At 39.5% G+C, this 20,689-nt stretch overlaps 1 protein-coding gene across 3 annotated transcripts in view; it reads right to left on the reverse strand.

Moving 5' to 3' along the window:
- Window positions 1-12,764, reverse strand: part of NRDC (nardilysin convertase) — a 101,825-nt gene extending 89,061 nt beyond the window's left edge. For all 3 annotated transcript variants that reach the window (XM_006934740.5, XM_006934739.5, XR_002160860.3), the window contains exon 1: window positions 12,267-12,764. In XM_006934740.5, the coding sequence (XP_006934802.1) occupies window positions 12,267-12,610 (344 nt within the window). In that variant the 5' untranslated portion in view covers window positions 12,611-12,764. The remainder of the gene's footprint in view (window positions 1-12,266) is intronic.
- Window positions 12,765-20,689: the final 7,925 nt, after the last annotated feature.

Raw genomic sequence — 20,689 nt, forward strand, 5'->3', positions numbered from 1 at the left:
AAAAAAAAAAAAGAGAGAGGAGCACCTGCGTGGCTCACTTGGTCGAGCTTCCAACTTCGGCTCAGGCCATGATCTCCCGATTCATGGATTGGAGCCCTATATCCGGCTCGCTGCTGTCAGTGTGGAGACCACTTCAGATTATCTGTGCCCCACCCCCCACCGCCCCTCCCAGACTCACATTCCCTCTCAAAAATTAAAAAAAAAAAAAAAAAAAAAAAACTTTTTCCCTTATAGGTATATATACTCTCAAATGTGTGCCCAAGGAGTCATGTATAAAAATGCTCACTGAACAGGCACCTAGGGGGCTTAGTCATTAGTCAGTTAAGCCATCTGACTTTGGCTCAGGTCATTATCTCCCGGTTGGAGAGTTTGAATTCCACATCCAGTGAGCTCAAGCCCTGCTTCGGGTGAACGCTGCTTTTCTTTCTCTCATGGGATTCTCTCTCTCTCTCTCTCTCTCTCTCTCTCTCTGCCCCTCACAAGACTCTCTCTCTCTCTGTCCTTGCTCATTTGTGCCCTCTCTCAAAAGAGAAAAAGAAAAAATGTTCACTGAACACTAGAAACAAATTAAATGTCAACAATCAGAGAAAAGATAAATTGTGGCATAATCATAAAAAAAATAACAGAAACCTGGGAATAATCTAAATGACCAATAATAGGAAAACAGACAAATTATGATATATTCATACAAGATATTACTAAAGAGCATTTACCATTAATAACTAGAGTATTACACTTTATTAGCACTGATAAATCTCAAAAGCAATGCTAAACCAAAGGAAAAAAAAAGGCAGGTTCTGAGACATCTAACATGACAATTTCTATTTGTATGTCTTAAAACATGCAAAAACAAGAATATATACTGTTTACAGATAAATGTACATTTGATAAAAAGTATAACAATATATATAGAAATGAATTTTATCAAATTCAGATAATGGTTAATACTGGGAAAAGAGGGTAGGGAATGAAATGAGAGAAGCAGTTATAAAGAGCTTCAACTGTATTGGTATGGTTTTATTTCTTTTATTTTAAATTTTTTTTTTAATGTTTATTTTTGAGAGAGACAGCATGAGCAGGGCAGGAGCAGAGAGAGAGGGAGACACAGAATCTGAAGTAGGCTCCAGGCTCTAAACTGTCAGCACAGAGCCCAACGCGGGGCTAGAACTCAAAAACTGAGATCGTGACTGACCTAAAGTCGGACACTTAACCAACTGAGCCACCCAGGCACTGCAGTATGATTTTTTTTTTTTTAATTTTTTATCTGAAACAAAAGAAATAAAATGATAAAAGAAAGACTGAAAAACTTATCTTTATATAACAATCAGAGCAGAGGAGAAAAGGATGAAAGAGTCAGAGATGGAAGCAAGGCTGAGACAGGTACTACTGTAGGCACTGGGGATTCAGCAGTGAACAAAACAGACTCCTTGCTCTCACAAACCAGTAAACATATAGTATATCAAATGGCAATAAGTGCTATGAAGAAACATAACCATGAGAAAGGGTATAGGGATTGGGAACCTGAGTAAAATTGTTATTTTATACAGGGTTCTATTTAAAGCCAATGAAATTGGATGAGATAACTCAGGGAGCAAAGGTAGCCAGGGAAAAGAAGAGGTCTGAGAACTGAGCCCTCAGTACTCCAAAATTTAGAGGTCAAGGAGATAAGAAGAAACCTTCAAGTGAGGCAGAAAGAGAACTAGAACAGTGCTGACTGACCTGGGAGCCATCTGAAAAAAGCATTTCAAGAAGGAAAGAATGATTAACCATGTCATATGATACTGAAAGGCCAAGAAAGATAAGAACTTGAGAACGGCTCAACTGTAAAGGATATTGGTGATCTGGAAAACAGCTGTTTTGATATAGCAATAGTGGCAAAAGACCACTCTTGAGTTCAAGAAATTATGGGAGTGTCAACTATACCTCAATTAAAAAAAAAAAATTGGGGGGGGGGGGGGAGTACGTGGGTAGCTCAGTCGGTTAAGTGTCCGACTTTGGCTCAGGTCATGATCTAGCAGTTTGTGAGTTCCAACCCTGCGTCAGGCTCCGTGCTGACAGCTCAGAGCCTGGAGCCTACTTCAGATTCTGTGTCTCCCTCACTCTCTCTGCCCCTCCCCCATTCCCACTCTGTCTCTCTCAAAAATAAATAAAAACATTTCAAAAAAAATTTTAAACAGGGGCGCCTGGATGGCTCAGTTAGTTGAGCATCCAACTTAGCTCAGGTCATGATCTTGCAGTTCGTGAGTTTGGGCCCCGCATCGGGCTCTGTGCCGAGAACTCAGAGCCTGGAGCCTACTTCTGACTCTGTGTCTCCCTCTCTCTCTCTGCTCCTCCCATGCTCATGCTCTGTCTCCTTCTCTCTCAAAAATAAACATTAAAATAAATAAATAAATAAATAAATAAATAAATAAATAAATAAATAAATATTTTTGGGGGGGTGCCTGGGTGGCTCAGTCGGTTAAGCATCCAGCTTCGGCTCAGGTCATGATCTCACGGTTCATGAGTTTGAGCGCCACATGGGGCTCTGTGCTGACAGCTCAGAGCCTGGAGCCTGCTTCGGATTCTGTGTCTAACCCCCTACCCCACCCCTCCCACCCCCTCACCCCCGCTTTCTCTGCTCCTTCCCCACATGCACGCGTGCTTTCTCTCTCTCTCTCAAAAATAATAAACATTAAAAATATTTTTCAATTTTTTAAATGATAGTATGGAATATATTAATGGCAATGAAAGCTATAAATCACACATTAAATGAAAAAATATATAAATTAAAATGGACATTATCTCAAAAAAAAGAAATAATGAGAATAGGTGAACTGCAAATTTCAAGTGTAGACAATTCTTTTAACAAGCTTTGCTACAAAGAAAACCAAGAAACTTGAGTAGATGGAAGGTATAGCTCACAGAGGATGTGGGAAAAAAAAAAGTCTTTCCCCTGAAGACAGGAATGATTACAACATATTTGTATACTCGTGGAAATGATCCAGTAAAAGAGAGAAACTGGTAATGCAGAATGGAAGGGGAACGACTGCTGGAATTGATGGACAGCATCAACAAAGAGCAGATGGGGCTAGTGCACAAATGAAGAGATGGGTCTTAAGAGGTACAGACATGTGACTCATTAGTAACATAAGAAAAGGCATGCAAAGACTCAAAGAGACAAAGTCCCTCCCTACAAAAATTTCAGAATAAGGGGTAAAGATAAATTTAACTTAAAAAATTTAAAGCAGCTTGAAAAAAATTGCTACAGGGGCACACAGGAGTGTAAATAACTCACATGTGGGAGGGGAAGACTGACCTAAAAGAGTGAGAAAGGATTCACAAGGAGTGCCTGGCTGGCTCAGTCAGTCAAACATGCGATTCTTGATCTTGGGGTCATGAGTTTGAGCCCCACAGTGGGTGCAGAGATTACACACATACATAAGATTCACAAAGGAGGCAATACTTCAACTCACAAGACAAATATGACCTAAGAGTATAGCATGTGCCAAGAAAGAGTACAAAACAGCACAACAGAAGATGAAACTAGAAAGAAACCAAAATGGACGGGCTTGGAGCTTATCTCCCATGGTAAGAAATATGCTTAGATGGAACCAAATGAGAACACAATCCATTTACACTAATCAGTGCTCAATACCTGTTCAGAATGTGTTTTCACAGAACAGCATTTTAGGCTATCACGTAATAAAAGCATTACCTAATAGGATTACCGTAAAAATTAAGTGAGATCAGGGCACCTGGGTGGCCCAATGGGTTAAGTGTCCAACTTCAGCTCAGGTCATGATCTTGCCATCCGTGAGTTCGAGCCCCACGTCGGGCTCTGTGCTGACAGCTCAGAGCCTGGAGCCTGTTTCAGATTCTGTGTCTCCCTCTTTCTCTGACCCTCCCCCATTCATGTTCGGTCTCTGTCTCAAAAATAAAAAAACGCTAAAAAAAAAAAAAAAAAAAATTTAAGTGAGATAATCTACGTAAACTCCTTAGAATAGGACCTAGTATATAGTAGCCACTTAACAAATATCAGCTATTATTATTAGAAGGAAGATTACTGTTGATGGTAGTGATATATATATGAAATAACTTTTCAAATTACAATCTACTTCCAACCCTCGCGAAAACAGTTAAATTCTGGTCGAACCATATAATTGAGCCTTCCGATGCCCCCCTCCCCCAAAATGCTAGAAATAGACTATACTCAGTTTCCTGTGAGTTGGACTGACTTCATTCTGGGAAACAATATGACTATGAGACCTATGTCAGAGTGGAAGTCCCAGAATAAACCAATCGTCTTGTCTGCCAGCTCTCCCAATTACAGATCATCTTTGAAACAGACAAGATCACCAGAGGTTACATATCTACCTACCATATCTACCAAACTCATTAGGACTGGGTTCATTCCCAAAGGACTCTGTAGGGAATAAAGAGGCTTCTTAGGTAAAGAAAATTTGACAATATCTCATAAAATGGTAATGATTAAATATGGTATATCTACACAATGGACCGACTTTGTTGGTAGACAAAGTATGTATACCAAAAAACAGTAAGAAAATGTTCACGACATTATTAAGTATATACCATTTTTAAAAAAATTTTTTAATGAGAGAGACAGAGACAAAATGTGAGTGGGTTGGGGCAGAGAGAGAGGGAGGCACAGAATTTGAAGCAGGCTCCAGGCTCTGAGCTGTCAGCCCAGAGCCTGATGCGGGGCTCGAACTCACGAGCTGTGAGATCATGACCTGAGCCGAAGTCGCTCGCTCAACCGACTGAGCCACCCAGGCGCCCCTACCATTTTTTTTAAATGTATAGCAAGACAGTATAGTACTGGCACAACATACACACATAGACCAATGTAAAAGAATTGAGAGCCCAGAAACAAACCAATACATGCTTACATGATCAATTAATCTATGACAAAGAAGGCAAAAATATACAATGAGGAAAACAAATTCTCTTCAATAAATGGTGGTAGGAAAACTGGACAGCTACATGAAAATGAATGGGCCCGAACCACCTTCTTACACCATACACAAAAGTAAACTCAAAATGGATTAAAAAACCTAAATTTAAGTCCTGAAACCATAAAACTCCTAAAAGAAAACAAAGGTAGTAATCGCTTAGACATCAACCTTAGCAATATTTTTCTGGATATGTTTGCCCAGATAAGGGAAAACAAAAGCAAAAATAAACTGGGACCATATCAAACTAAAAAGCTTTTGCAGAGAATGAAACCATCAACAAAACGAAAAGGCAACCTCCTCACTGGAAGAACTGCAAATAACATATGCAGTAAGGGGTTAATATACAAAATATATGAAGAACTCCTATGACTCAACACAAAAAAAACAAATAATCTGACTTAAAATGGGCAAAAAATGGGCACCTTGGGACTTCAGTCGGTTAAGCGACTGACTCTTGATTTCAGCTTAGGTCATGATCTCCTAGTTCATGAGATCAAACCCCATGTAGGTTCTGCACTGACAGCACAAAGCCTGCTTGGGATTTTCTCTCTCCCTCTCTCTCTCTCTCTCTCTGCCCCTCCTATGCTCACACACATGTGCACTCCCTCACACTCTCTCCCTCTCTCTCAAAATAAATAAGAATTTTTTTTTAAAAATGGGCAGAAGACTTGAATAGACATATTTCCAAAGAAAACATACAGATGGCCAACAGAAACATAAAAAGATGCTCAACATTACTAATCACAAAACCACAATGAGAAATGACCTCACACCAGTCAGCATAGCTAAAGGAGTAACAAGGCAAGCATGTGGAGAAAAGGGAACCATTGTGCATTACTAGTGAGACTGTAAATTGGTGCAACCACTATGGAAAACAGTATAGCAGTTCCTCAAAAACTAAAAATACAAGTATCACAGGATCCAATAATTGCACTTCTGGGTATTTACCCAAGAAAAATGAAAACACTAATTCAAAAAGATATATGCACCCTGTATTTACTGCAACATTATTTACAATAGCCAAGATATGGAAGCAACCTAAGTGTCCACTGACAGATGAATGGATAAAGATGTGGTATACATACATGATGGAATATTAGTCGTGAGAAAGAATGAAATCTTGCCATTCATGAAAAGATGGATGGACCTACAGGTGAAATAAATCAGACAAACACATTTAAATACCATATGATTTCACTTATATATGGAATCTGACAATCAAAACAAACAACAAAGGAAAACAGACTCGGAGAGAACTACTAGTGATCGCCAGAGGGGAGGTGGTGGAGGGATAGGTAAAACAGGTGAAGGGGATTAAAAGGGACAAACTTCCAGTTATAAAATAAATAAGTCACGGGGAATAAAAGTACAGCATAGTGAATACAGTCAATAATATCGTAATAACTTTGTGTGGTGACAGTAACTATACTTACTATGGTGAGCATATCGCAATACATAGAATTGTCAACTCACTATGTTATACACCTGAAACTTACATGTCAACTAAATGTCAATTAAAAATATACATACAAATTACAAATGCATAGCACAAAGGAATAAAGACTATAAAAATGCAGTTACAAGTGGTTAATGCTGGATGGAATGATTATAAGAATTTTTAAATTTTTTGTTATTTAAATTTCCTACAATGAATACCTAATACTTTTATTTACTGATCTTCTTTCATTATTAAAAAGTAAATAATCCAAATCAAATTCCTTCTTTCTTTCCCTAGAGAAATAAGCTTACTGAATATCATTCCTAATCATTTCTATATAAATCTAAACATAAAGAACTATATTTTAGGTAAACATATAATGAGAGGTGTTATTTTTTCCTTTTAAAAACAGAATTATAGGGGCGCCTGGGTGGCTCAGTCGGTAAAGCATCTGACTTCGGCTCAGGTCATGATCTCACAGTCTGTGGGTTCGAGCCCCCCTCAGGCTCTCTGCTGACAGCTCAGAGCCTGGAGCCTGTTTCAGATTCTGTGTCTCGCTCTCTCTCTGCCCCTCCCCCACTCATGCTCTGTCTCCCTCTGTCTCAAAAATAAACAAACATTAAAAAAAAAAAAAAGAATTATACAACCTACTTTGGTCTGCAACTAGCTTTTTTCATTCAATAATATATCAGGACATCTTTCCATTTCTTTTTTTTATTGCTATATATGATTTTCATTATATAAAAAACTTAATCTTTAGTCACTAATGGGCATTAAAGTTGTCGCCAATTTTTGCTATTACAAACAATGCTGCAAACATCATTTAATTGGGAACACATTGGGGTGCCTGGATGGCTCAGTCAAGTGACCAATTCTTGATTTCGACTCAGGTTGTGATCTCCAAGCACCGCATCATGCTCTGCTCAGAGCTCCCTCCCCTGCTTGTGCTCTCTCTCTCTCTCAAAATAAATAAACTTTAAAAAATTAAAAAATAATAAAGTAATTGGGAACATTATAGCTAACATCTGTGTGCTATGTGCCAAACACCACAAGCTTCTACATGAATTAAATACACAATATCACATATATTATTACTACTTGTATAATTTACATTTTGTCTTCTGTAACCTACCCATTCATACTATTTTCCCTGAAAACCAACTAATTATGTTTTTAAATTGGCCAGGATACAAAAAAAATTTTTTTAAGTTTATTTACCTTTAGAAAGAGAGAGAGAGAGAACAACTGAGCATGCACATGAGCAGGGGAGGGGCAGACAGAGAGGGAATGAGACACAGAATCCAAAGCAGCCTCCAGGCTCTGAGATGTCAGCACAGGACTTTAACCCACAAACTGTGAGAACATGATCTGAGGAGAAACCAAGGGTGGGAGGCTTAACTGACTGAGCCACCCAGGCACCCATGGCCAGGATACAAATTTAATCTAAAAAATTTCTGGCAGAATATCCCCATGAGTTCCATGAAAACACCTAGCATATGAGCACTCATGCATTTGTACATTCTACAATTATTATTTGAGAACCTACTATGTGCTGGACACTAAGTGAACAAGACATAGTCTCCATACTCACTGGTTTTAGCCTAGCTAAACTAAGTTAACAACGAGAGAGGAAAAAAAAGTAAAAAATAGAATACATCAATTAAAGAAAGACTAGTATCTTATATCAGTGCACACCATTCAAACACCATTCAATACACAATTATAATTACCTCCTAAACCAGTCTTGCCACATCCTATGGATGTGATCTTCAGATTAATCTTAAAACACTGGTTTACTTACGTCATTTTCATGCTCAAGAACCCACAACTTCTCTTAGTATCTCCCAAATACACCTCACCCATTCTCATTAGCTATTTCAACCTTCACCACTAAAGGATTCCTGTTTCCCACTACAACTCTTAAAGAATCATTTAAGTAAACCTCAACGCTTACTTTACAGAACAAAAAAGTCTATAAAGCAAGAATGCTTTCAGCACCTAACTGCCTGCATCCATACTCATTACACCTTCCTCCATTTTCAGTGATTTTGTGTTCCTCTTCTCTAAACCAATCGCTTCATGAATATTCTTGATCCCGTCTCCTCACTACTATGTAAGGATTTTGTTCCCTCTATTATCTCCTGTATCTTCAACCTCTCCCTCCCTGATTCTTTCTTTCCCTCAGGCAATAAACATTCTCAAGTCTCTTCCACCTTGAAAAAAATTCTCCCTTCACCCCACATAATACTTTATCCTAAAATTTTCTCTCATCCCCTCCCCTTTAAAACCAAACTTCTTTAAAAATGTCTATCTCATTATCTAAAATTTCTCACCTTGTGACTCAGTGAAGTCTAGCTTCTGCCTCCCTATCATTCCTTTAAAACAGCTGTCACCAGGAACAAACAATTTCTTGGGTCTCCATAAGACTGTTCTCAGTTCCTGGGGCACCTGGGTGACTCAAGTCGATTTAGTGTCCGACTTCGGCTCAGGTCATGATCTCACAATTTGGTTCATGGGTTCGAACCACCAGACTGTTAGTGCAGAGCCTGCTTGGGATTCTCACTCTCTGCCCCTTCCCCACTCATGCTTTCTCTCTCAAAATAAACTTCAAAAAAAAACAACAAAAAAAAGATTTTTCTCAGTTCTTATAGTACCTGACTTCTCAGAATAATCTAACAATGATCATTCTTTGCATAAAGCATTTTCCACTGCTCTTCATTAAAAAAAAAAAAAAAAGCCCACTATCATCTAGTTTTTCTCCTTCCTAACTGTTCCTTTTCAATTTCAGTGGTTTATGGGCTGGTTTTCTTCTGTGTCCTTAAAGGTCCTCTGCCTTAGATTAATGTGCCCAAGGTCACATAACTAGTGACAGAAGACTAGATACACAAAGGACTAAAAATGCCATATTTTACACATGCTAACACCTCTTACATTTAATGCATTTGTGCTTCAGTATCTGCTCCCTAACTCTACCAAAAGTCTAGAAGAATTAGAATTCTTTTTAATGGACTAGAGAATTTTTTTAATGCTAAATCTTATTTCCAAAAGAAACATTTTAGTTCAAGCCCCAGTAGGGCTCTGTGCTGACAGTTCAAAGCCTGGAGCCCGCTTCTGATTCTGTGTCTCCCTCTGTCAGCTCCTCCCCTGCTAGCACTCTGTCTCTCTCTCAAAAATAAATTAACATTAAAAAAAAAACAGTAGTTCCCAATTTGAAGTCCCTTAATTCTTCCAAATAAGGAAATCAACATTTACTAAACACTTATACAGATCCCTAAAAAAAAAACAAAAAAAAAAACAGATGTCCTGTAGGTATGTTTAACATTTCACAAAAGCTAAGTACAAATTACACATATACATAAGTAAAATTCCACAGGCTATTACTTAATAAGTGCAGGTTGGTAAGCAAATCTTTCTAGGCATTATTTCACCCTAATAATCCTTTAATCAGGTCTGCCTCTGGTGCTTATTCACACATTCCAAAGACATATAAGACGGATATGTACTGTAACAGACGATGTACAAAATCCTACTGAAATACAGTTAAAGGAGAGATTGGTTCTACATATAAAAACTTCACAGAGAAGACATCTGAGAGGGTCCTAGAAGGATAATTCAGCTCTCTGGGCTGCAGATGCTTCATGTCTGTTTCTGGCTACAAAAATTCACAGAATTTCACTTTAGGTTGGATAAGTCTTTAAAGATCATCTAGCACTGAGGTTTTCCACCTTTTTTTTAAGTAACAAAATCTTTTCTTTAGAAGTCTAATTGAAACTTTCAGTATATTAGAGATAAAAGCAGACTTGCTCTTTTGAAAGGAGAAAGTCACTGGAAAATACCTGTACTAATCAACCCCCATTCACTTTAAAATAAGAAAAACGAGACAGTAAGAAGAAAAATGATTTGACAAAGGACCACATCGAAATAGAAATACAATATATTCAAAGAATTCTTCTTAAGTATTACCTCTTCTTTTAAATCTTTCCTAATTTTCTCCCTAAATGCAGTTTACAACTCCTTATATTATTCCTTAATATATATAACATATACTTCCATTATGGCTTCTATAAATTTTTAGCACCCTAATTTTAACTTTTTTTTTTTTTTAACATTTATTTATTTTTGAGAGACAGGGCGAGACAGAGCACGAGTGGGGGAGGGACAGAGAGAGGGGAGTACACAAAATCCGAAGCAGGCTCCAGGCTCTGAGCTGTCAGCACAGAGCCCGATGCAGGGCTCGAACTCATGGACCACGAAATCATGACCTAAGCCAAAATCGGCCGCTTAACCAACTGAGCCACCCAGGTGCCCCTAACTTTTTTTTTTTTTTTTAACACGTGTGTGTCCCTCTTCTACATTGGAAGCTCCCTGAACACAAAGGCTGTCTTACTCATTTTTTGTATGCCCAGCACTGAGAATAAAATTAAGTTACATCCAATCAAGTTTTAGAAAAGATTTAAGATAGCGCAGTGCGTGGCACACAAGACTTTAGTATTTGTCAAATAAATTTGCCAAAATAGGTCATTAAATGAAATAACATATCTAAAGCAGTTAGAACAGTATTTGACACATGGTGTATATTCTTTAAACATTAGCTGTTAATATGTAATTTTACACAGGCTAAAAAAACTGAAGCTATTACTGAACATTTAATCTAGAAAACTAAGCACCTTTAATCAAGGTTTCAATTTGCTCATTCACATATTACTAATGCAAACACATCTTTGATGAGAAAAAGATTTAGCCCATCCATAAAGATCTCTTGACCCTGCAGCCTGGAAAAAATAGTACAAAGAATTGTGTACTGTTAATCTCTAGACTTGAAGCTAAAGGAGAAATTCGGCCAGTCTTAAACTAGAAGCTAAATCACCTGTTTCAGTCATCTGTCCAATGGGAGTGATGGAGAGTGGAAAAGATTACCTCCAAGGTTCTTTCCTGTTCTAACACTGTAGAGGTTTCTAACAAATTGGGACCTAGAATCCTTCACCTTTCAACTCAATAGGAGCAAGAACTCTATAAAAATCAGTAAATGGTGCACTGGATTTGGTGTCAAATGGACACGGTTTTTATATCAGTTGTAGTTAACAGTGTAATTCTAAGTAAGAAGCCAACTCTCTGGATCTCAATTTCCTCAACCTGGAAAACGAAGTTGTTGGACAATATGATCTCTTTAAAATACATCATAGTCACAACATTCTATGAAATAAGCTACCTCTGAAAGAAATATTCAGGTACATGTTTAGAGGATTCTGGCATAAAACAAAAAGCAGACCATTTCAGAATTAAAAGAAACCTCAGAAGACTTCTATGACTCACACAACTCAGACCTACGTCCTCTCTAATACACTTTGGAAGAGGTCACCCAAACATTCTAGTAATGAAGAACAACCCATAGAAACAAGCCACTTCATCGTAGGCCAACTATGACGCCCAAGTTCTTTTACTGAAGCCACACTACCCTCCAATAACTTCCACCCATTAGTTTTACCCCTTTCAACCAAGGGCACCTATTTATTTGTGGCCAGTGATAATATGCCCCTTAAATATCTTTTCCAAAATTAAAATTCCCAACTCCTTCAACCTTTCCTCATAACCTAATACCAAGACTCCCTCACCATCCAGCATACCTTCCTCAGAGAACCCACCATTCTCAGCGAATGTCAAAATTACTCCAAGAGCCCTTCCCATTCTGACATCCTGATTCCTCGTGAAACTCAAGATTTCCCACTTGTCCGGCTGACACCACATGGAAGCCCCTAATTGCCCTCCACCCAAGGAAGCACCTGTGATGGGAAATGTGCCCCTGTTGCTCTTTCGGGAGACAGAAACAGAGAAGCCCCCACCCGGCTCTCCTCCCGGGTCCAAGCCTCCTCCCTCACCGGTACTGCTTGGGGTCGCTGGGAGACTTGACGATCTCAGGGTCTCCGGCATTACTAACAGACCCCCTTCGTCCCTCTTCCTCAGATTCATCAGCTCCTAGACGGGCAACACGGCCGCTCTCTCCCAAATCCTGTCCGTTGGACTGCAGGTCAGGACAGCTGCAGGTAGACTTCGCCTTGTTCCTTCCAGGCATGGTCAGAGTAGGAAAGGGTCTGGCAGCAGCCGAGTCTTCGCACCGACCCCGCGCTCGAATTCTCCACAGCGCCGCGGACTCCCGCCCGGCCTCAAACCACAACTTCCTCCCGGTGGCACAGACTGCAGCAACCGTGACTCTCCTCAGCATTCACCACCAAGCTAGAGCGATGGGCATCCCGCTCGCCTGGGCCCACCTCCTCCTCCTACTCCTCCAGCCGCTCCTCCTCCTCCGCGTTTCAGAGGCGGCGGCGGCCGGCGCTGGTGCTGCCGCAGCCGCTGGGGAGGACAGGCCTGAACCCCTCCCCCAATCCGGTCTGCCTCACACCAACTTCCCTCAAGCCCCCGCCCTCGCGGTCGCCGATGTCGTTACTGATTCTAGCCAATCAGTAGGCAAGAAGAGAGGTCACGCGCATGCAAACAACCAATGGGAACAGGGAGTAAAAAGAACCAAAGCGACCGGGCCGGATTTTTAGAGCACCTAGAAACCTAGGGTGGGCGGGGCGAGGAAGTAGAGGCGGAGAGAGTGGCGTGGAGGACGACGGGAAGAAAGTGCTTGCGCCGCGTTTATGACGTTTCCGGGGTGTAGGTTTGAGGGCGAGGCTGAGTAATGTTCCGCGGCCTTGAGAAAAATATTCCCCTAATGAGAAAACCAAGAAGCGAGTGGAGAAAATGAATTCCCAAGTTTTTTTTTCGCCGATTATATTTTGTGTATTCTGCCCTTCACAGCCGGCGCGTAGCCATAGGCTGTGACTCAGCATATAAAAAGCGGAATGCCGGAAGTATTTTTCGCCGCCGGATGGGAGCTGCGAGAGAGCTAAGCTAAGCTGAATGCCAGATAGCCGTTAAGGTTTTTCACCTTATCGCCAGGCAAACCTTGTGCTATTTGCCCTCAGAGCCTAAGAAAGCGCTTGAAAGACCAGTGTGCTCATTCTTCCATGCGAAAAAATTAGCTACCCCAGAGCCTAGAGTCCACAGCATTATGTTCAGCTAACTTTAAGTAGCCACAGCTTCCCTGACTACTACCCTGAAGTACCTTTTCCAAAGTTTTTTCTGCTTGTAATGGTCTTTGGTGGGCCATCATCTAAACTGTAACTGAAACAGACATACTTGGAAAATGAAAAGCAACTGCCATGTTAATAAAGTACAAAATACACCGTGAGTCAAAAGATCCTCACACGTAAAGGGAATAAATATGTATAAATGAATGGAGAAAGACCAAGCAGAGGGAGGGATTCATTTAATGGCTGTTAAAGGTATTTAAGTGTTTCTAGGCCGCCTGAGTTCCAGACAGGGAATGCAATCAGGAACAAACAAAAATCCTTGTCTTTATCAGGCTTGCTTTTTTTTTTTTTTTTAAGTAAACTCTACCTGTAAGGTGGGGCTCCAACTCAATACTCTGAAATCAGGAGTGGCATACTCTCCCAACTAAGGCAGCCAGATGCCCCTGGGGTTTGCATGCTTATGATAATGGGGGGTGGGGGGGACAGAGAATAAAATCAGTGACATATTTTTAAAACAATGAATGCTCTGACAACAAATAATGCAGGGTAGGCGAATAAGGAGTTGGGAAGGGTAAGTGCAATGATTCAGGCAGGAGATGATGAAAACCTGAACTAGGGCAGCAGATGAGATAAAATTGAAAAAATATTGTTCAAATATTCCAGTTTATTTTCATACATCTTTTCAGGATGATCATCTATCAGTTTCTAAGCTAAGAACTCCTCTGGACTTCCCTCCTTCAAGGAAATGGTTTTTCTTGTATATCCAGCCCCCAGCTTAGCTTCCCAGTCAGTACATTGTGAAGCAGTCAGTAATGTTTGTTGTTGAATAAATACCTGAAGTGACATGTCTATTTTGAAGGTGTTTTGTTTGTTTTTACTTACCAAAGCAATAACATCATAAATAAGGAATCTTCAGATTCAGCCAGTAATTAGAATTTTATAGCTGGGAACAAAGAGAGGCCATATCCAAAGTGCGACCTGGGGGTGCCCAGCTGGTTCAGTCAGTGGAGCATTGATCTTGGGGGTGTGAGTTCAAGTCCCGTGTTGGGTGTAGAGATTAAAAAATAAAATCTTAAAAAATAATAATAAAGTGTGACCCGTTAGTTTTTTCCCTTTAGAAAGAGCCCTCTAAATCTTATAGTTGACCCGACCGTAGAGATACGGTAAGAGATATGGTGTGTGTTTATTTATATAAATAAATATCAAGGCATACATTTATTCATTCAACCAACAAACTGAGCTCCTAATATATGCCAGGTACTGGGAATAAAGATACTGGGAATTACAAGAGAACTAGTGGGAGAGACATTAAACAGGCACATAAATTTTTTCTTTTTTTTTTTTTTTAATTTATATTCTAGTCAGTTAATATACAGTGCAATATTGGTTTCAGAAGTAGATTCAGTGATTCATCACTTACAATACCCAGCGCTCATCACAAGTATCCTTCTTAATACCCATCATCCAGCTAGCCCATCTCCCACTCACCTCCCTCCACCAATCCTCAATTTATTCTTATCATTAAGAACCTCTTGTGGTTTGTTTCCTTTTCTTCTATTCCCCCCACCCCCACCGTCTTCCCATATGTTCAACTGTTTCGTTTCTTAAATTCCACATATGAGTAAAATTATAAGATATTTGTCTTTCTCTGATTGACTTATTTCCCTTAGCATAATACATTCTAGCTCCATCCACGTCATTGCAAATGGCAAGATTTCTTTTTTTTTTGATAGCTGAGTAATATTCCATTGTATATATAAACCACGTCTTTTTTATCCATTTGTCAGTCAATGGGCATTTGGGCTCTCGCCATCGCTTGGCTATTGTTGATAATGCTGCTATAAACACTGGGGTGCATGTACCCCATTAAATCTGTATTTTTGCATCCTTTGGGTAAGTACCTAATAAATAAGCACACAAATTTTTAAATTTATCATTGTGAATAGCTCTAAAAGGAAAAATGCAGAGAGACCTAGAATAGTCAGAGAGTTTCTCTAAACAATAGACATTTAAACTTAAATTTGAAAAATGTATAGGAATTAGTGTAGAAATTTATAGGAATAGACTTGTTTAAAAGCTCTGAGAAAGCAAGTCAATATGACCAACGTGTCATAATCAAAGAGCAAAGGGGAAGTGAGTCAGTGACCAAAATAATACAGAACCTTTATAAGAATAAAAAGAAATAATTGCATTATCTATTTTTTTTATTTTTTTTAACATTTTTATTTTATTTTTGAGACAGAGAGAGACAGTGCATGAATGGGGGAGGGTCAGAGAGAGAGGGAGACACAGAATCTGAAACAGACTCCAGGTCTGAGCCGTCAGCACAGAGCCTGACACGGGGCTCGCGGACCGTGAGATCATGACCTGAGCAGAAGTCAGACGCCCAACCGACTGAGCCACCCAGGCGCCCCTGCATTATCTATTTTGTGTATCACTGGATTCCTAGCCTCTAGAATAATGTCTGCCACATTAAAGGTACTCACTAGGGGCACCTGGCTGGCTCATTTGGTAGAGTATATGACTCTTGATCTTGAGTTCATGAGTCTGAGCCCCACATTGGATGTAGAGATTACTTAAATATGTATGTATAAATACCCACTAAATAATGGTTGAACAAATGAAACAGGAAGACAAGATCACAAGTGTTTTCCAGGTAGATCACTCTGGTTGATGTGTGAAAAATAGTTTGGATTGTGGAGGTGAGGACAAGACGAAAAGTAAGAAGAGAGGAATCACTTAGGAGGGTATTAAAATAATATAGGCACTAGAAAATGATAATTTGGATTTGAGGAGTGATGGTGGAGATGGAGAGATGTATACATATATGTCATATATTTAGGAGGTGGAATTGACTGGTTTGGGAACTTCTTGATGTGGAAGAAGTGTCAAGTATAACTCCCTGGTGTCTTACTTTCTGGATGAGTATGAAATAGACCAGGGACTGGACTTGGGTCCCCTCTATCTTGACTGCAAAATCTAGTGTTCTTTGGCTTCCTCCATAAGGCGGGGGGGGGGGGGGGGGGGGGGTGGGGGGGAGCTAAAACTCTATGTCTCTTGAGTAGCATATCTTGCAGGAAAGCAGAGGGAGTATGCTTACAAAAAGAGGATGCTTACTACAGAGACTGATGAAGACCGGACCAAACCAGTCTGTGCCAAGATGGACTCCAGTGCTGAACTTTCACCGATGTTTTCTCTCAGTATAATACTAAAAATTGTGCTGGTGATGGAGATTTAACACATCAATTAGACATGGGACACATGAAGAACCATGACCTTTAAATGTACAGGTGCTAATAAATCCTAGCGTCTACACGCTTAGACATCACCTTTTTCCCATCTAAGTCTCTTTAAAATAACTCTCCCTGACCTCTCCTCATGGAGTCAACCTGAGTGAGGATTCTTTCCTTTGTGCTGTCTCCCTTCTGTCCAAGCATAAGCCAGAGTAAAGCCTTGCCTAAAACTCCCTGTGGTCTCCTTTCTGTTTCTATTGTTTAGAGAGCCCAAGGTAGGTAATAGTGCCATACCTCAGTGAACAAATTCTGAAAGAGGAACAGGTTTTGAAGGTGAAAAGCATAAGCTCAGTTTTGGATATATTATGTTTGAGTCATTTGTGTGTCATGCAAAAGAAAGAAAGATTAGGTCTAGAGCTCAGAAAAGAGGCTTTAACTGGAGATGCCAATTTGAAGTTTATCAGCTTATAGAGGTGGTAACCAAATTCTATTGAATGAGATCACCCACACTGAGATTGCAAAATGAAAAGAGAAAAGGGCCAAAGAACCAAACTTTGAGGAGCTTTTAGCAGACGAAGAATTCCCAAAAGTGACAGAAGGAACTACCTGGTAAGAAGGAAGACCAGAAGAATGTAATATTTCCAGAAAAATACCTCTTTGATGCTTGGCTCAATACCATTCTGACCCTATAGCAAATTGCAAAGTGTCAGATTAGATGTATAAAAGATGAGAACTAGTAGAGTATCACAGAAATACTTTAATCTGGCCTCTTCAGATATAAAGAGAAATACCTACCCAGAGAGGTAAAGTTCATAAGCAACCTATGACACAGCCAGGACCTCCAAACCAGAAGATTGGTTTTCCCATTTAAAATACAGCTAACCTGGGGCACCGGGGTGGCTCTGTCGATTAAGCTGTTAAGCATTAGACTCTTGGTTTTGGCTCAGGTCATAATCTCATAGTTTGCGAGATCGAGCCCCGTGTGGGGCTCTGTACTGACAGCACTAAGCCTGCTTGGGATTCTCTCACCCTCTCTCTCTGTCCCTCTCCTACTCACTCTCTCTCTTTCTCTCTTAAAATAAATAAACTTAAAAATAGTAATAATAACAAAATACAGCTAACCCTTGAACACGCAGAGGTTAGGGACACCAAACCCTCCCTCCCTGTACAATCAAAATTTGTATATAACTTTTGACCCCCCCAAAACTTAACTACTGATGGCCTACTGTTACTGACCAGGAGGCTTACCAATAACAAAAACAGTCAGTTAACACATATTTTGTATGATACATGTATTACAAATTATATTCTTACAATAAAGTAAGCCCAAGAAAAAAGTTGTTAAGAAAATCAGAGAAAATACATTTACAGTATAGAAAATCTATTTACAGTATACTGTAGTTATCCAAAAACTCTGCATAAGTGAACCCATATAATTCAAACCATGTTGTTTGAGGGTCAACTGTAGTTTAGAAATTTGCCATTCTTCATTTGAATTGAAGATTTGAATATTCATAATTATTGTAAAATATTCCTTAGAGAAAACTGGTAAGTTAAGCTATTATCATTTTATAGGAAATTGAGACATTAGAAATGTTTTTTAAAAGCTTGAGATCCTCAAGAAAGTTGAAGATTTATTAAAGAATTTGAGTAAAAATAATTACATTATTTTTCCTGTACAAAAAAAGAAAGAAAGAAAGGTGAAGTGCACAGGGGCACCCAAATTGCTCAGTCAGTGGGGCATGCCAACTCTTTATCTCAGAGCTGTGGGTTCAAGCCCCATGTTGGGTATAGAGATTACTTAAAAATAAAATATTTAAAAAGAAAAAAGGAAAGAGGGATGCCTGGATGAATCAGTCGGTTAAGCGTCTGACTCTTGATTTTGGCTCAGATCATGATCTCGCAGTTTATGAGATCAAGCCTGGGTCGGGCTCTGTGCTGACTGTGCCCCTGTCCTTCTCTGCCCCTGTCCTGCTCGCATGTGCACGGGCTCTCTCTCTCTCTCTGTCAAGATAAATAAGTAAACAGTTTTTCAAAAAGGAAGGAAGGAAGGAAACAAGGAAGAAAGGAAAGGAGAAAGGAAGAAAAAGAAAGTTGAAGTGTACAGATCATAATTTTTAGCCTCATTTACACAGGCCTTCTCAGAGTATTTAGATGTTTTCTTCTGTCTTCAGCCAGCCTATACTTCTTCCCGTTTTTACGTCAAGGATTTCCCTCCCATTAGGTTTGATGACCCTTCTCTCCCTATTTTTCTGATGAGAGGTCAGAAATCATGAAAATTAAAAGCATCTCATTTGTATATTTGGTGCTTGCCTCTCAAAGTTATTTTAGTCAATGCAATGGCTGTCTACATCCCTGAGGGATAAATCTGAGCCCTACTCCTAAAAATTCAAAGGTAAATAATTTTATTAACCCCATTCCTGTATTTATATTTGAGAGTCATGATAGATCAGAAATATGAAATATTAATTCTAGGTTGAATAGATTGGTAGTGTTGCTGGTAGTCCATTAAAGTCTCAAGCCCAAAAATATCTATTTTGCCTTATGTCTAAAATTCCCCCATTAGTGACTCATTATTCTCTTTAGAACTCCTTTTAAATGCCAATAATAACCTTGAAAGGAATGAAAAACTACCACCATTTCGCATATAGATCTGTCTTATTTCCCTGTTTTTGAAACACTGGGAAATTTGAGATCACCATGAACCTGGGGTGGGTGAAGAGTTTGCTTAGGGTGGGGAGAAAGGCACAGGAAGAGGAGGTAGGTAACAAGAGAAATATTATTTACTTTAAAATTTTGTCCTGGGCCCACACTCTAAGCAATTACACCTTTGGAGCTCTAGTTATTAAGGGTACTGCCCACTGATTGTTCTCCATATTTGGCAGCTTTGTATCTAGGTCAAGAAGTAGGCTTGTTCTTATATAGTCTTCTCTTAGGAGACCAAATGTATGTACAATATATGAAGGAATTTATGTGACCATAAAAATCATTTTTGGGGGGCACCTGCCAGGCTCAGTCAGTACAGCATGTGATTCTCGATCTCAGGGTTGTAAGTTTAAGCCCCACATTGGGTGTAGAGATTACTTAAAAGATAATAAAATCTTTAAAAACAATGTTTTCCTATACTATTAACACAGTTCTAGGAAGAATTCAGAATTCAAACTCTAAAAAAAAAGCCTTTATGTCAAATGAAAGGTTATTCTATCACAAATCCAGCTAAGTACTCTCATCTCTGATCTAAAGATAGAGATTTTGAGGGGCGCCTGGGTGGCGCAGTCGGTTAAGCGTCCGACTTCAGCCAGGTCACGATCTCACAGTCCGTGAGTTCGAGCCCCGCGTCAGGCTCTGGGCTGATGGCTCAGAGCCTGGAGCCTGCTTCTGATTCTGTGTCTCCCTCTCTCTCTGCCCCTCCCCCGTTCATGCTCCGTCTCTCTCTGTCCCAAAAATAAATAAACGTTGAAAAAAAAAAATAAAGATAGAGATTTTGAGACTGCCTGGAAGGGGGAATGTGAAGGCACAAAATGATACTTAAAATATATAAATCAGAAATCAGATCATATTATTTCCCTTTGTAAAACCCACCAGTGGCTTCTCTTTGCACTTTGAATAAAGTCTAGCTGCTTGCCATAGCCTATAAGGCCTACTTATGATTTCTATCCTTCCTCTATGTTTACAATCTCACCTACTATTCTGCCCTTTGCTCCATTCACACTGGTTTTCTTAATTTCTTTCAACACACTAGAGTAGTTTTTGCCTTAGGGCCATTACATCTGCTCCATGCCTGGACTGTTCTTCCTTTAGATTTTGCATCATTGGCTCCTTTTTGCCAGTCATATGTCAGCTCAAATGTGACCTCTTAAAAGAGGCCTTCTCTCACCATTCTACCTAAAATAGTCCTCATTATCTGAAATCATGTTATTTGCCTATAAATTCTATTTTATAAGGTCCATTGGAGAGTTATTACTTTGTCTTGTTCTGTACCATATCCCCAGC

Source organism: Felis catus, chromosome C1 (genome assembly GCF_018350175.1).
Source record: "Felis catus isolate Fca126 chromosome C1, F.catus_Fca126_mat1.0, whole genome shotgun sequence".
Taxonomy (NCBI): domain Eukaryota; kingdom Metazoa; phylum Chordata; class Mammalia; order Carnivora; family Felidae; genus Felis; species Felis catus.